Source organism: Balaenoptera acutorostrata, chromosome 1, assembly GCF_949987535.1.
Source record: "Balaenoptera acutorostrata chromosome 1, mBalAcu1.1, whole genome shotgun sequence".
Taxonomy (NCBI): domain Eukaryota; kingdom Metazoa; phylum Chordata; class Mammalia; order Artiodactyla; family Balaenopteridae; genus Balaenoptera; species Balaenoptera acutorostrata.
In genome coordinates, this window is record NC_080064.1 from 16368719 (window position 1) to 16387275 (window position 18557).

The window sequence follows — 18557 nt, forward strand, 5'->3', positions numbered from 1 at the left end:
ATGAATTTCATGCATTTGGAGTGACAACAGATCTGTAAGTGTGGATTTAAATGCAAACTACCTAATAAAATAAACTGATGCTTCAAGACAACATTACACCTCAAAAAGAACTACCAACATTATAATAGACTGATGACCTTTACCAAATAAAAATGTACATTTAATGGGCTTTATGATTACCCAAACACATACATTTGTATTCAGGCCTGGGATCCCTGGGGAAAGATAAAGAGCAAAAGGATTCCTGTGACTAAGGACAGAGAGATAACCAGAAGAGGGTAGGATCAAGTTTGTTAAGATTAAAGAAAAACCAACCCACAGGGAATTAAAATGCAAAAAGATATACTAATATATATTCAAGTTGAGAATTTAAACACAAATCAACAAAAGGTTGTCGACTACATAGTTGGACAGTAACAATGTGGGAAAATACAGACCAAAATTGAACTGCCCCGATCAACTAATCCTAAATTCTTGCTATAGTATGTTCCCACCTAACAGAGCACATAAGTGGATAACTTAAATGTGTATATGGTGCTTGTCCCATGCTTACGTCCAGGGACAAGATTAAGTATAAGCCCTGTTCAATCATTCCAGATTTGGAATATCCCTGGGGAAATAATAGGGAATGGTGAAAAGTTCTATTAACAATCATTAATATAACCTTACAATTCATATATCTAGATGGTTACGGATTATACTTAGCTAGACGATGGAAGACTGAGATAAAAGTCAGCCAGAGCGTATCATCGTTTCCAAGTGAAACACATCATTATACAGAGTCCCAAGTTTTAGGCCGACTCAAAATTCACAGATTTTCAAGGGGCTCTAAACTTAGACATCTGTTTGCGAGCTCAATTTTTAAAGAACTTTTTTTTAACCTATACAGTACTACTAAAATCAAGTCAATAGTCTGTCATTCTGAAATGCCTTATATTTGACCATCCATATCACTTGTTTGTAAACTGGGCTCTGAGAAGTACCTCACCATCCTGCCACAAGAGGGGGAAGCAAGCAGATCCCTAGACCTTAACAACTTTGGTTACGTCTGTTTTATATGCTGAGCATTCACTTTAGATATTTTGAAGATTTGAAATCACTCTTCTCCTCTGAATGGTTTAGCAGAATTTAAAGTAACCCAATGATGAAATCAAAATTCTGTCAAACTTTGGGGGGGGGGGGTCCATTTTCTATTATAGTTTGCTAAACCTCAGCTTCTCCTAGAAAGCCTTGATGTCTAAAAGCAAGGAAGTGAACTCTTAGAAGATCATGATAACCACATTCTGCAACAGGAACAAAAAGGTGTTTGACAGAACTTGTTAATAACCTTTGTAAATAATTAAAGAAGACACCCTCCACTCAAGAAGCTCATTTATGTAGTACTAAAAAGTAAGAGGTATACCTATAATCCATTTAAATATGCTCTGAATAACACAGGCAATCATCTCAACACAGTTCAATAAAAATGTTTAAATTCTCAATTTTAATGTTTATATTATCACAGAGTGTAGCATTTAATTCCTAAGACTCCATATTGAAAATATAAAATACTCATTTAATGATGAGGTTTCCATAGGAACGCAGCTCCTTTTGGTACCATGCAATAATAGTTCATTAGGAAGAGTGGCAGCAGCTATGCTCTGAATGTGAAGACAATACAGAGAAATATTACCAATAAAAAGTTGGAAGTTATAACAGTTTACAAAGAGAAACAACATGTCTGTTTAAATATCATTTAGATATTCGAGGCTATGAGACAACTGACGGAAAGGAAAAGTACAGTCAAGTGGCTATAGAAGAAAGAAGAGTTCAGTAGAGGTTAGTGAACAAAAAATACACACCATCATCCATCATGGCACATTCTGTCTTACCTGAGGAGGAGTAGGTGTGGATGTGGGTCTCCCTATGGGTGGAGTAGGATTTCTGCTGCCACCTCCAGACATAATCTCCTCTGTTATGTCTTTACCTCCCTGGTTTGGATCTCGAATTCTTATCTATAAGGTTACAAATAAGATGGCATATTTATAGATGGGTGTCTATGTAGTAGATTTATAGGCATCTGATGTATAAAGATGCAAACTGGGAAACCTGTCAAACATCAAAGTTGACAATCACCACATTTGACTTGATTTCAATCACGGAACCAGAGAGGGTCATTCAAAAGAATTTAGGCCATTAGCTCCAACTTGAATTAATTAGCACAACAAGCTAAAATGAAACCTAGTTGGATAAATTTCTAGGTCAAAAAGGCAAAGTATTAACACTTGTCTTTTAAGCAATGCCAAATTGACTGATTTTATTTATAATGCTTAACATAAGACGAGATTCATAAAAGAGTTTTAAAATATGGAAGTTACTATCTAAAGTTTTAAAGCCCTTAAATGGTTCTCTAACAAAATGTAAAATATCCATATCCTAGGACTCAGAAATAGGGATTTATGTTGCAGATAACCTTGTATATGTATGTAAAGATGCTCACTGCAATACTGTTTGTTTTTCCCAGCAAAGACATACAAAGATCCTAAAGACTGATCAAGAACATAGGAATTAAAACTTTATGCTACAATATGTGGAACCTAGAAAAATGGTACAGATGAACCGGTTTGCAGGGCAGAAATAGAGACACAGATGTAGAGAACAAACATATGGACACCAAGGGGGGAAAGTGGCGAGGGGTGGTGGTGGTATGATGAACTGGGAGATTGGGATTGACATATATACACTAATAAGTATAAAATGGATAACTAATAAGAACCTGCTGTATAAAAAATAAAAAAAAAATTTATGCTACATCCTTATAATTAAATACCAAACAGCCAGTAGAAAAAATGAGATTGATCTACATGTACTAATATGGAATGACTGTCAAGATGTATTGGTAAATGAAAAGATGCAAGATACAGAACAATGTGTATGGTCTTCTTTTAATTTTTTTGAAGGCTACCCACGCATAGACATCAGTGGAGATGGTGCTATAATGGAGATGGAGTACCTGGGTCTAGGCCTTCCATCCTGGGACAGTGCTGAAAGCCCCCCCTGCTTGTCATTAAATCCAGAGCTTATCAAGCTAGCCTTGGCTTCTTGAAAATGTCAAAGAATTCACTAATAAGACCATCTGTATCTGGAAGCTTTCCTGGGAGTAGGTCTTTATTAAGATTTCTACTATCAGCTATTTTTTCAGGTATAGAATCTTATTCCTGCTATAGTTTTTTGGGTTTTTAAAAATTAATTAATTTATTAATTTATTTATTTTTGGTTGCACTAGGTCTTCGTTGCTGTGCATGGGCTCTTCTCTAGTTGCAGTGAGCGGGGACTACTCTTCATTGCGGTGCGTGGGCTTCTCGTTGCAGTAGCTTCTCTTGTTGTGGAGCACGGGCTCTAGGTGCACAGGCTTCAGTAGTTGTGGCACACAGGCTCAGTAGTTGTGGTGCACAGGCTTAGTTGCTCTGCAGCATGTGGAATCTTCCCGAACCAGGGCTCAAACCCGTGTCTCCTGTACTGGCAGGCGGATTCTTAACCAGTGCGACACCAGGGAAGTCCCCTACTACAGTTTTATGTACTGTTTTACAATTCATTTATTCTACTTTCTTCTTCAGTAACATCTATTAATACTGTCTTCCATTTTCATTATTTTCTTTACTAATTTTTCTGCATTCTGAGAGTGTTCTTCAAGTCCAACATCTACCATGCTGTGTCAACATTTCCACAGCAGTTTCTCAACTGTAGTGTCATGATACATTGGCATGTCATGTTTATTATGATGTGTGCACAAATAATTTGTCTCTGATAAAAAAGAACCAAAGTTCTGAACCTCATTAATTATTATTAAATGAGAGTACTTGCAAGAGTATTGCTATGATGTCACTCCCACCTATTTTATCTGTGTGAATGTGGGAATCTCTTATAAACATCATTCATTTCGTGTGTTCTGATGGATAAAAGATTGCAAGCCACTCTTCTACAAAATATTCTGCAGTGCATATTTCATATTACTGTACTCTAATTCTCTTGGGCCTGCCTGACTAGATAGAGGCAAAGCCTCTGTAATTTATTTAAAACAATTACAATACATTTTCTAAATTCTGCTTCCTGTTTCTTAAAATAAATATATTCTATAGGAAATATTTTTCTTGCTGTCCTTAATACCATGCCCATCTTCTCTTGTGCTATTTTTCCCCTGTCAATTCATAGTTGAATATAGAGCTGACTAGGACTAGAGTTAAAGGACAATAAGGATGTGAGAATCGAGCTCAAATTCCTCCCACTTAGTGAGACTTTAGAAGATTAAACCTTCCTGTTCTGGAGCTGGATGGCATGTTGTCATTTAGCATAGCTAGCTCAGTGCATGTTGAAAATTGATATTAAGCAAAGGGTACTTGTAACATCTAGTTATATGCCCATACAAATCCTCCAGGTCTAGTGGTGCGGATATAAGGGAGGAATAAAAATTGGCAGTCATTTGGGAACTGAGGTGAATAATTATTACAGCTGTGGGTAAACTTATTTGATAAGTAAATGGACATTCAATTTTAAAGTGAGAAAACTTAATGAAGATCTCTTACTGTTTTTTTCTCTCTCTTGGCTGGAGGGGGCTGCTGCTGCGTAGGCACTATGATAGGTGCTGACTGATACACTGGCTGACTTGGGTAAAAAGGCGCTCCTAAAGAATTAGAAAAGAATGAAAAAAAGCATTCAGTTATTTTGTCAACCACTATAAGACTAGTAATGGCACTGTAAATCTAGACAATTAGTTTAAAAAAAAAGTAACAGACAAAAATAAGCATTCTTCTTGCTCAGCTCTTTCCACCAGCTCCCCTCCAGCTACTGAAGTGGTCAAGGAATGATTCCCAAACAGTCATAAGCATCTATCTTTTCTTCAGCATCCACTATAAAAACAACTAAATAAGCAACTCCTGCAGACTGCCACGAGCGTTACTGCTTAAAAAAAAATCCATCCTGGGGGCCCACTGCCTCCAACCGTGATTCTCAAACAAAGGTTTGTGTGGATGTGTCTTGTGTGTGGGTTTGGTCAGGGGCAGGAGAATATATCTCATCATCTTGGGGGTTGGGGTGGTCTAATTCTTCTCCTTACTTATGGAGAACCACTCCCACAGGGAGCTACCATTTAGGTTTGGCGAATGTCCTACTGTTGGGGCTGATAACAAGCAGCCTAAAGATGAAGTCCAGCCACTAGGAATCCAGGTTCCAAACTACATTTTCTACCATCCTCAAACTCCACACCTCTGCTCTAAGGGATAACGTATTCCTATCCCTTGAGTAGACCAATCTCTTCAACATTGTTCACGCCTTTGACTATACTGCCCTTCTGCCTGAAATTAACTTCTTCTACCTACCCACCTCAGTGAATCCTTTTTAACTTTCAAAACTTTGACTATTATTATAATTACTATTAAACCAGAGTGCTTATAGCAGAGGTGGTAAGAAGGGGTCAGATACTGGATATTTTTGAAAGTAGAACCTCCAGACTTGCTAATGGATTCGATGTGGGTGTGAGAGAAACAAGTGTCCAGGAAAATTCTTAAGGTCTGTCTGAGCAAGTGGAAGGATGGAGGTACTATTTACTGTGCTATTTATTTATTTACTGAGATGAGGAAGAGTACAATTTAGGGCAGAAAAATCAAGAGCTCAATTTTGGACATGTAAAGTTTTGACATTCTTATTAGACTTTCAAACAGAGATATCAAGTAGGCCAAAAGAGACACAAGTCTGGAGTCGGAGAATAGGTAATCTATTTTGGAATTAGACTATATGGACAGTATTTAAACCATGAGACTGGGTAACTCAGGAAATGAGTACAAACAGAAAAGAAGCCCAAGGACTAAACTTTGAAGCACTCTATGCTGTTTATTTATTTATTTATTTTTAATAGTGACCCTTTTTTGGCGGCGCTGCACTGCTTGCAGGATCTTAGTTCCCTGACCAGGGACTCAATCTGGGCCCACAGCAGTGAAAGCACGGAGTCCTAACCACTGGATCACCATGGAACTCCTAAGGCACTCTATGTTGTTTAGAGGTCACAGATATGAAGAAAACCCAGCAAAGGAGATGAATGGTCCAAGAATGGGCAGAGTGCTTAACTATGTCAAATGGTACTGGGAGGTCAATTAAGATTTAGCAAAGCAGAATTCACTGGTGACCTTGACAAAAGTTGTTTGGGGTGGGAGTGGAGGTGTGCATCCTCATCTGTCTTCAGAAAATGAAGACGGTGAGTACAGACAGCTCTTTTTCTTAAAAGTCTTAAAGGAAGCAGAAAAATGGGCTATAGGTGGACAAAAATATGAAGTTAAAAAAAAAAACTTTTTTTTTTTTTAAAGATGGGAATGAAACAATATACCTGTATGCTGATAAAACTAATCCAGCAGAGGGAGAAAAAAAATGATAATGTAGGAAAGAGAGAAGAGAACTGCTAGAGTAACAGCCTTAAATGGGTACATATATGATGGGTGCACAAGTGATGACTGGCCTTTAGTGGGAGAGATGGATAGCAGTCAAAGTAACAAGAAGGAAAGAAATGTGTATGAAGATAGTTAATACTGGTAAAATCCTTGGTACTTTAGTAAAAAGTCAAATAATGTAGGCTCCATTATCACTGTTATCATCGACATCTTCACCATCCCCACCATCTTCATAATAATAATCCTCAAGTGGAAATTTCTCGGAAGCACTATGATTTGCAGTATCAGAACTCTGCAGGTATCAATCAGGTTTCGAGAATCAGATTTGGAAAAGAACTAAACAGGGCTGATGTAAACAGCATGACTAGGATTTGAATAAATTCAAAGACAAAAACACATTAGCTATCCTCTAGTAAGTGAGCAAAGTATTATCAAAGTAGAGCTCAAATAAGCAATTCTATACTACCATATTACGTCACTAGCTCCAAAACTCACAAAACAATCCCCTAAAATTGGTTTCAAATGCTGTTACATAAGCAATACAATTGGCTCACCTTGCCTTATTTTTTAAGCTAAGTGAAATAAGATCCAAAAGGTAAAACATCCCTTAAAAAAAAAAAAAATCAGATTCTTCTAATGAATCAGTTCTGAACCAACACGATTGGGGCAGAGGCTTATGTATAATATATGCACAATAAATACCAGCTGAATAAACCTGGCAGAATAGGATAATCTCAATATAGTGGGGAGTTAAACACTAAATTAGTAAAACATTTAGTCAACTATGGACCCCAGCAGAGCAGGCCTTCTGCCCTACCAAACGACAGTTTTTTAAAAATAATCTAATCCAACTTCCTACATAGGCAGGGACATTTAAAACATTTATTTTATTCTATTAAAAATGTGAATCACTTTTGCATACCATTTATCAGGCAAGTTACTTAATGTCTCTGGAACTCTTATTCATGGAATGAGGTAGGTTTGTCTAGATCAGGAGGCCCAAATTCAGCTTAATACCATTTATTTTGTAAATAAAGTATTATGGGAAGACACCCACAAATAACACTCTATCTACTCTCTATGGCTGGTTTCCCACTACTATGGCAGAGCTGAATGGTTTGGGTTAAAGGTGGGTGTGGGGATGGGATTCTAGTTCTGCAAAGCCTGAGATATTTACTATATATGGTCCTTTATAGAAAAAGTTTGCTGACTCTTATTCTATATCAGTGGTTCTCCTAACCCCAGTCTATATAAAAGGTGCCAATGATATATGGCAAAATATATACAATAATAACCATGAAATACACACATACACACACAACTACAGGCTTGCCAACTTGACATTTTTGGAAAGGACTGTTCCTTTTTTGAAATTATTTCAGTCTTACTCTTTTGTTGTTAAAACAGCCTTCCTATAGGAAATGATACAATAAGTAGCAGTCTGCTTTAAAAGTCTTACTGGCAAAATTTTAAATATAATAGTCATGTATTTTTCTCCCTTTATTTTACTTTACTTTATATTTCACTTGCCCAGGATACTGAAAGATCTGGGAACAACTGGTCTAGTCAATATTTAGATTTCATCTCATTGGCAAAACCCCAAGCACAAACATCACACAAATAAATTCCTGAAAGGCAGGGAGAATACCTCAACATCTACATTCCACAGAATACTTAGCACAAATGTCTTTCACATTGCAGGTCTTCCAAAACCTTTCAAAACCTTCAATTTTCCATAGAAACAAAGATAAATATAGTGGTTAAATATGCAGGCTGGCACATAAAAATCAATTTATCCCATAACATACCCATAATAATAATGTATTGCCGCTCTGCGAAAACACAATCAAACTGAATTTGAGGTGCCAAAAAAGTTTCATACCTACACACACTACGGGGAACAATGACTCCCTCAGCTCTTACAAGCTGAACAAGGTGCCCAAGCCCCCATAGAGACTCAGGAAAAGAGTGGAAAGAAGATGACAGAAGGAAAGGGAAATGACATGACAGAGTGAGAAAAAAGGAGAGTATACTGGTTTGAAGTAAGAGAGAACGGGGCCATCTACCACTGTAAATTCTCAATCTTTTTTTTCTTCCTCAACATCACTGCCACCATCAACCACATCCCTTTGCTCCCAAAACTATGTTTTTCATCTTGGGCGATCACCCTCTAGGGTTGGCCTGTAAATAATTTCAGTCTCCATGAGGTATTTCTGATATAACATCAAAATATTTAAGAAACACTGACAAGAGAAAAACTGAAAAGCGACACTGAGAAAATACTATTCATTAGTTATTTTTCCTCAACACTGTAGAAACACTGCAAAAATTATACAGAATTCTATGATCTTTGTTACTGAAATTCAATGTAGTTAGGAATATTTTTTGAGAACCACTGTTCAAGGCTTAAACCAAGCAGGGGAGTAAACTGTTAGTATGCAGGAATTAAGTGCAAAGTTAAGGATGAAGAACTAAGAACTCTGGGGGGAAAAAAGCCCACCCAACTCACAAACTCCAGCAGTAGAGCAAGAAGGAACAAGTCTTGGATTCATTCCTTGCCAGTTCAGATAAAGGAAGGGCCTCTGCCCTAGAAGAACGGACTCCTGCTTTGGAACACAGAACTAGGATCCCATCCCCACACCCACCTTTAACCCAACCCAAGATCAGGACAGGAGAGGTGAAGAGGAAAGGGGAGGCATCAGGATCAGAGGGGAATTAAGAAATGGAAGTGAAAAGGTAAGAGAAGGGGAGATTCCAAGAAAAGGAAATAGAAAGGGAATGTTTATGGCTTCTAGACCATAAGACCAAGGCAATATAGCTGGAGGATCTATAATTGATGGGAACTATTAGATTACAACTTTTGATTCTGATAAAAACATACTAACTAGTGACAGGCTTTAAAACTAAAACATCTGCCCAAATAACAAAAAGAACCTGAACTTCTATCAGCAGAGAACTAGATTATGATTTATTCTTAAAATGGAATACTATGTAGCTTGAAATTCTATAGGCAATGAAATGGAAAGATGTCCATGAATATGTCGTGAGATGGGGAAAAAAACCAGGAAGTTTTAGAACATTAAAAATAGTATGTGCCCATTTGCATTAAAAATTATTTAAATATGAATGAAAAAAATATGTTTCAATCTGTTAAATCATTATTTCTTTAGGGAGTAAGGAGGGACAAAAATTGGTTATTTCAACTTTTTATGCCCTACATTATTTGTATTTTTCATCAACTTGGTTATTTTCATAATGAAAAACTATCTTAAGATCGTCTTTCTAATCTTAAGGAAACTAGGAAAACAGTGTTTTAATCTAGGTGATGAACTACCTACTCAATGTCTATTGGATCTATGTAAGAATTTCCTGGGGAAGAAAGAATATCTATCAAAAGGAACAGACATCCACAATATCTGAGATACAACTGCACCTCAGTCTATTGCTTTTTTGTAAAAATAAATAAATATGGCTTATATATAATAGAAATAAATAAAACCAAAATGTTATAATACTGTATATCCACATCATCAAAATATTTCTCTACTAGTAAACTCATCTATATTGTTTCCATATATACTGCAGCAGTAGTTTCAAGAGCAAGAAAGAGGGCTGGTACAGACTTATAATAATGATGATATTTTCTGAGTCAAAAAATCATTTATGTGATCTGTAAATAAACAGTAGACTAAAATCAGTGAGAAACCTTTCAAAATAATTTTGTAAATTCGAAGCTACAACTGCATTCCCTTTGCAACATGGATTTGAAAGAGAAATACTGTTAATTTCAGCATGTTTACTCTGACAGATAATCTCATCTTAAAGTTTTTCTATTCAATAAATTCTAGGTAACAACAACAGCCAATTTTACACCTCAAAATAATTTTAATTGGATTTAAATTTTCAGAGCAAGTACCAATACAAAGGCACTAGATTTGTGTGAAAACTGTGCCTTAAAGCTAAGTTCAAGGGGTGCACTAGTACCTCAACAGTACTGGCAATATTCTATGTTAAAGCTGGGTAATGTGCATATATTATTTTCCTTTTAAACATATGTGTAAACATGTATTATTCTGAAAATATCAAGTATTTCTTAGTAAAAATACCACTTAATAAAGCCATGTTAAATAAACATATATATTTGAGACATTTAATGAAGTTTTAAAGTATATCATTTTGAAACAGCAGTTTCACAAGTAACAGAAAGGTTTTCCTTTTCTAAAAGAAGTAAAGCTAGGTAACACTTGGTTGCTTTGCCTATTTCACCTCAAAACCTAAAGGAAACCTTCCTGGGTTATTCTAATACCCATCAATTATTCTATAAAGGTTTTTAACTGAGCCACTAATCCCAATGTTAGGAAATCAGTTAGTGGATACATGTTTATCTAGGGTGGGTTACCATCTTAAAAGAACAAGTTAAAATTTTAATATGTCCTTGCTGTAATGGAAAAGAGCAATGCTTACTGAATTTTTTTTTAAATAATTATTTTTTTAATTAATTAACTAATTAATATTTTTGCTAGGTCTTCCCTGCTGCGCACGGGCTTTCTCTAGTTGTGGCGAGCAGGGGCTACTCTTCGTTGCAGTGCATGGGCTTCTTATTGCGGTGGCTTCTCTTGTTGCGGAGCACAGGCTCTAGGTGCACGGGCTTCAGTAGTTGTGGCACGTGGACTCAGTAGTTGTGGCAGGCAGGCTCTAGAGCGCAGGCTCAGTACTTCCGGTGCACGGGAGTAGTTGCTCCAACACATGTGGGATCTTCCCGGACCAGGGCTTGAACCCATGTCCCCTGCACTGGCAGGTGGATTCTTAACACTGCGCCACCAGGGGAGTCCCCTTACTGAATGTCAAAGTTTAACTTTTCTAGTATTTGCTGATTTTATCACTTATAATTTGTCTTCTAAGGAAAAAAAACAAGTGTGGTATGTTGTAGAAATTTACTGAATAACATAAGTAATTTTCATTATTCCTTAGTTTAGTATCGGTTCACACACCAAGTATAAGCTTGGTGCTTGCTTCTCTGCATTAAAAATACTTGTAATTTTTCAAGGCATTTCCATTTAACTAATCCTTAAAACCTCCCCATGACACAGATCTTACCAAAGTTTTGCAGAAAAGGACTCACAGGTATACTGAGTTAAATTCAGTCATCCCATGTGTATTCTCTAAGTGCCTGCCAGTCACTGTTCTTCAGGTGCTAGGGATATAGCAGTAAACAAAACAAATAAAATTCCCTGCCTTCGTGGATATTACATTCTAGTGAGAAAACATTAACAAATGTTTTGGTAAATGGTGGTAAATGCTTAGAAAAAAAGAAATCATGTAAGGGAGATAAGGTATATTTATGCATTCAGCAAAAATCCAGCAACAATCTAGGTAATCATGAGCCAGCAGCAGACATCACACTCTTGAGACATGGGCTCTTTGCAACAGAATTACCAGCTCCTTCAGAAGGTGTCATTAACTAAATACAAAAAAAGCTTTCAGGTCAGAACTGTTTGCAACATTTTATTTAAAAATCTTTCACACCACCAAACCTCACTACCTAAACTGACCTGCCAAACAACAAAATGAAATAAGCACAACAAACTAGCAGAAATTGCCTAATTTTTCATACTTACCATAAGCACTGGGGAAGTCCCCAGGTCCCGGTCCAGGATAAAAAGGACCTGGCCCTGGCGGCTGAACTGGATACTGCTGTGGGGGCCCAACATACGGAGGGCCACTATGACGGTACTGCAAGAGAGGGGTTACAGACATTTAGGAAGTAACATGAAGGTAGTTTACTATGGGAAAATAAAGGGGTGTGCGTGTGTGTGTGTGTGTGTGTGTGTTTGTATATGTGTGTGTGTGTGTAAGAGAATCATTTAAAGGAGGCAAAGCCACTTTGTTAAACACATTCAAAACACCTGCTTGCCATTAAGATGCAATGAGTAGATAAACAACAAGGATTTACTGTATAGCACAGGGAACTATATTCAGTATCTTGTAATAACCTATAATGGAAAAGAATTGAAAAAAATGAATATACATATGTATAACCAAATCACTTTGCTGCACACCTCAAACTAACACAATATTGTATATCAAATATACTTCAATTAAAAAAAAAGATGTAATGAGGATGTAAAAAAGGTGTGCCTTAGGTAAAGCCATACAGCAAATCAGGGCACAGGCAGACATCAGCTCATTGTAAAATTATTTCAGGCTGATAGCTTTCAATGACACTGAATGGTATTACTGGAACAGGTAGTTATGGACTCTATTTTAGAGCAGCTGGTTGTGGGTAAGGGATTGGGGGAAAGCTAGGATATAAAAACAATTTCTCTATCATCTTAGAAAATTTTAAGAGATGAAATATCTCCTTATGATATTATGAAAAATGACAAAATGGCTTAGACTTATATCCAACAAAAAAGTTCACACGTCACTAAAAACCAAAGCTACCAGCCACCCTCCCTGTTCCCTCTGATGAGAATCTGAGTTAATGCCCACTCTGCTGATGGATCACACGGATCTGAGAGATACTTTACCTGTGGTATACAGTACTGAGGACCCTGGGGCACCGGGTATGGCATGGGCAGGTGGTTAACCATCATGATGTGCTGATTGGCCTGATACACTGCAGTGGGTGTCTGTGCACCAGGACGAATGGAAGGACTGCTGTTCGGGATGGTAGCTCTAGGAGGCTGTATTTGAGGCCTCTGGAAAAACTGAGGAGGGGAGAAAAATATATATATATATATATATTTTTTACAAAGGGCAGTATGTAAATTTTACTATCTTGAGCTTTCTCCTTTTTTCCACTTATAAAAATCTTATCAACTTGAATTAGAAATACAACATACATAAAAAGAGACTTAATTGCCTATATCTGGGTTCACAAAAAGCATTCCACACGAGGCACAGCCACACCGATTCACGCTTTGATCAATACTGTCACTCATTTGAAAACAGTAGGGCAGCCTCACTTTTAAAATGAAATCTCAGATAATTTAAACTAAAAATTCCACACCATAAATTATTAATTTTAAAATGTGTGGTAAAATATAACAAAAGGGGTAGTTGGTATCTCTCTAAAAGTTGTTCTGTTGTATAAAAGCATTGCTTCTTTCATAAAGAGTAGATAGCTCATTATCAACTTATTAAAAATTAAAGTAGTCCCCTAAAAAACTACCATTCAAGTCATTTATAAAGTATTTAGAATAACAATAAATCTTTCTGGACATTAAAATTTTCATCTCAGTTTATCAAGGTTAAATTAAACTAAAACCATCTGTAGGGTTGTCACATGCTAATTGTCACATGACAGGAAAAGCCTCCATTTTGCAAATAGTGGCAATCTCATACTAAACTGAACCCAATTTTGCTTTCTCAAATAGTTTGCAATAAAAGTGGAAAATCTAGACAGGCTTGAGAATGGTCTGGAAGGAGCACATCTCAAATCTTTCAAATGGTAACCAGTACTTGTGGTTGTTTATGGTTTTCACTGCAGGCTTAAAAGCCTTGAAACAATATACCAATAGTAAATTCCCACCGTGAATGCGTGTATTCATCAGCAGACAATCAATCTCCCTCTAATAATAATAATAAGAGAATAGAGAAATAAAGAGGCCATGCAGAACCAGTAGTTTGTTACCTGGATGGGTCTGAATCCTCCCTTCAATTATGAAGCAAGAAAGCAGCAGGAAACAGAAAGAAAGCCAATGGAAAAGCATATAGATCAGTAGGAAGGGGTAGGACATAGCATGCAGCTCAACAAAAATATCTTTCTATTTAGTAATAATAGGAGAAGAAAGAAGATTAGAAAATCAGAATGACAATTCTCTACTTGAGAATTCAAGGGCACATGGAATTGAAGAATCGAATGACATTTAATCGAAAGTAAATAAATCCAGTGGCAAAAATATTCTAATAGTAGCCAAAAGTATTAACAGCTTGAAAGGAAATGTATGCTTAGTGGACAAGTACCATTGGAACTACTGATTCCTACTCTTGGCTCTCCCCCATGATATGACTCAGCATTAGTTATTTAGCATCTCTGTGATCTGCTCTCCATCTTCAACGGAGATGAGAGTTAACAGTATAAGTGCCATTTGTTACTTTTAAGTTTGCAAAAGTCCTAAGAAATACCTAAACCTTTCAACTTTTACCAGGCTCCACATGACAGAAACTTGCTCTTTTCAATTAACCAGGTACATAAGAGGCCACTTACAGCTTTAAAATGGGGAAATATAGTAATACTCTAAAAATGCTGTCTAGCTCCAAAATCTCTTGCGTTGTCTCACAATTCCAGACATGAGTGTTGCTATTGGTCCAAATAACTGCAAGTTTGACCTTTGGGCCCACTCAGGTCTTATCATGTCCTACTCTTAAGCATCAAGCTACCCACAGGTGGTAGGAAGTAACTTGTCATCTTGTGCTGAATTGGAAGAAGTGGGATCCAGTGCCCAAGGCTCATCCCCATTCAGCCCTCATACCCCAGGGGAAAGAAAGCCCTAAAGAGAATAAGTCACAGAAAAGCAACACAGTAAGGTATAGCAGGAGAATGAAGTGAATGGGGAAACCAGATGGGGGAAACTACAGAGAGTAGTTGGTGAAGATGAAAAGAAAATACAAGAGGCAAGGGTGATAGCACAGGAACCTGGGCTGGGTCACAATGACAGCAATAGTCTTCAAGTTATCTCCACTGACACAGTTTTGGTGACAGATACAAGAATTTCTGTCAGTTGCAACCAAGAACACTGGACTAGTAAACTTTCCAGGCTAGACTTCACTTCTAATTACATAGCAGACAGAATCTATTATTCATCAATGTGAGCTGTGAATACATTTCAGGAATGAACCTAACCATTTTTATAACTCGGTGTATATATCACAGGAGCCACAAAACTGTTATGGACTCAAGGAAAGGAGGGTCATTCATCTGGCTCAACTTATTGAGCACTACTAGGTGTTAGACACAGTGAATAAAAAGATTAATTCTGTAAGAACCTTTTCCATGAACTCTAGAGGGCAGGCAAGACAAGGAGAGTATCAAACGGATACAGGTGATGATCCACTGTGGTTATATTATCAACAAATTTTGTCAGAGTACTTATTGCCTGAAGACACATGGTGTTACGGGGAGGTGAGGGGGAGAGAGAGAGAAGAAACTAGTCCATTAACTTATGCAGAACAAGAAAAATAGACATGGGTAAAGTTTTCCCATAAATACGTCTCTCACCACTATTTTCCACCTGTTCTGCTGGAATTTTTAACCAGCCTGTCTAGAATAACTGAGATTACATTTTATTCAAGGAGATTTCTGAATAGGATAAGACTGTTTACTTAAGCTGCTTTGAAAGAGAAACAAACCAATGTTTCTAATGATACTCTTAATATCAACATACAGCCAAGCCAGTAAAACACAAAATTTGTGGTTATGTGGACATACCATATTTTTTTTTATAAACTAAGATTTCAGCTTTGAAGCTAAGTAGAAACTTGCATTAAACAGGAACACTAAATAACAACATGAAGATTCATACAGCACTTTAAGCTACCAGGTACCACTCTAAACACTTCACATATATCAATATATTAAGTTATCCTCACAACAAACCTCTAAGGCAGGTACTATTTTTAACACCACCATTAGATATATGGGGAAATTGAGGGACAGGGAGATTAAGTAACTTGCTAAAGGTCTGCCATGTGTAATTTAAACACATTCAGGTTCTGGGCCTGTACTTTTAACTGTTACACACACTAACTCTCATGAAATGGAACACCCCTCATAATTTCAAACAAGTGACATCAGTCAGAAGAAATCTTTTCTTTTCAAAGGCTGAAGGGATATGGCAGGACGTTTATCAAACTACACTGATGCGTAGCAGATCCCTCAATCGTAATTGATTTCTGGTAAGAAAAACACTCCATCAGTCACCTCATGAAATTCATGTTTATCATTCAGGAAAACAGATTTCTCCTACCTACAAGATTCTAATTCTCTATCTCCCTTAGAGTAACTGAAACTTGTTCATATGCTTTTTTATCCTTGGTACATTTAACAGGCCTACTTTTACTCAACTTCACTGCACTAAGATTTTTACTATGACAGGCTATGTGGAGCTTGTCTTTCCCTTTATAAAGTACACCATTTCTCCCTCTCTCTCTCTCTCTTTCTCTCTCACTCTCACTCACACAAACACACACACACACGAGGTTCTAATATCTCCAGGACTAGAAAAGGTATAACGGTTGGACATGCAAAGAAATAAAAAGAAACGGATCCTCTATTTTGTACTCCCTCCTAACCATTCAATTGTAAATATAGAATTAGATTTAGTAGTTTACGGTAGGCATGGCAGCAAACCACAGCTTATTGAAAAGAGTGTGTGGATGTGAACAGGCTTTCCCAAACTGCTTCAATGCTTCTGAATCCTTTTTCCTCTCCACTGAGTGCTGAAGAATCATTAAAAGAATCAAACTATCCTGTTTTGGAAGGACAGTACAGGCCATTTAGTCTAACCATATACCTAAAGTTTGAATCTCTTATATGACATGCCTTTGAGGTTATGAGACTTTAGCAACTCAGGACACAGTTCCATTTCATTGTTAAATGGAGTTCTGACACTGCAAGAGTCTCTCCTTCTACTGGCTCCAAATCTATCCCTCTGTACCATCTACCCTCTGGTCTGACATCGATCCCAAAAAAAATCACATCAAAGTCAAATCCTTCCTCTCCAGGAGTGACAAACCTCTGAGTTATCTGAAGACTGCCATCACTGCCAACTTACACATCACCATTTTTTGTTCCATGCCAATCACCACCCTCCACCCCATCTCCCTCCAACCAAGATTTTTAAATTCCCTAACCAGCTAACTCTTTTTTCTCAATCTTCTCCCACTGTTCAAAGTTCTCAAAGTAGAGAGCCAAACCTAAACATCCAGGTCTGCCCAGACCGTACCAGGCCCTCACTCAATAAATATCTGTTGCTGAATAAAGGAACAATATATCTCTTTTATCCTGGCCAACTCTGTTTCCATTAATGAACAAGAATCACAGGATCACAGGAGCTCTTTTGTCAACCACATTTTACTACCAATTAGTACTGAGTTACAATCATCTAAAATTCTTTAATATTCTTTATATATAACCTGGCAATAAGTCATGCTCTTCACTTCTGTGTGTACTCTTATAGTTGTGTTTTGAAGTTCATATAGGAATCTAGTATTTTATTCCTTTGAAAATTTATCTGGCTAATTTCAACCCATCATTTCAGATTACACAGATTTTTTTTTTTTTGGATTCTAAATATATCATGCAATATCAAAACTACATGACCATCACCAAATTTGACAGGCATGGCATTAATCCAAGTTACTGATAAAAAATGCTGAAACGGGACAGGTAAGGAGAAAAGAACCTTGTACAATGTAAGTATCATCTCCAAACCTGATATCAATCTGTTTAATCTTTTATCTTTCAATGGTCTACTAGTATGCCAGGAAAACAGCAGAGGAAGATGACAGCCCTCGTTTGACGTGGTACTTTGGGTAGCTCCAAAGGGCTAGGATACATTTAAAACAGAGGGTGAATTTATAGGGTACTTAAGATTGCTGACCTTCACAGAAACACTCTAGAAGCAAGAAGGAAAAAGTTACCTCTTGGAAAATCCTTCTAAAGACGTAGTAATTATAGCTTTACCAAAGTTTCCTGGCCAATAACAATGGTAATAAATGCTTTTTGAAGATACTGCTAATTTTTTTTTTTTTTTTTGGCCATGCTGTGCAGCTTGCAGGATCTTAGTTCCCCAACCAGGGATTGAATCCAGGCCCTGGCAGTGAAAGCACCTAGTCCTAACCACTGGACCACCAGGGAATTACCCAGATGCTATTAATTAGAATATATCATTTTCTCATGACTTTGCTCTCTCGAATCATCAAAAGACAAAAATATCTCTAAAAAACTATATAATAACCAGAAATTCTTTGAAAAACACCTATTCATTTTCAGTAACCAGGAAAAATCTTATTCAATCACATTAGTTCTTCCTATGTCAAAAAACCACTGAGTACTTATTAATTTGCAAAGCAATAAAAACCGTATCAAAAATATGTTTCTGAAATCCCTAGCTTTTTGCATATATAGTTCAACCT

At 36.9% G+C, this 18557-nt stretch overlaps 1 protein-coding gene across 17 annotated transcripts in view; it reads right to left on the reverse strand.

Moving 5' to 3' along the window:
• Positions 1 to 18557, reverse strand: part of EIF4G3 (eukaryotic translation initiation factor 4 gamma 3) — a 398991-nt gene that overhangs the window by 169051 nt on the left and 211383 nt on the right. For 9 of the 17 annotated variants that reach the window (XM_057547116.1, XM_057547082.1, XM_057547093.1 and 6 more), the window contains 5 exons: positions 14053 to 14073; positions 12947 to 13126; positions 12035 to 12149; positions 4563 to 4660; positions 1872 to 1994 (listed from right to left, as the gene is read on the reverse strand). In XM_057547116.1, the coding sequence (XP_057403099.1) occupies positions 1872 to 1994; positions 4563 to 4660; positions 12035 to 12149; positions 12947 to 13126; positions 14053 to 14073 (537 nt within the window). The remainder of the gene's footprint in view (positions 1 to 1871; positions 1995 to 4562; positions 4661 to 12034; positions 12150 to 12946; positions 13127 to 14052; positions 14074 to 18557) is intronic. The other 8 variants (XM_057547118.1, XM_057547106.1, XM_057547100.1 and 5 more) reach the window with 1 other exon arrangement.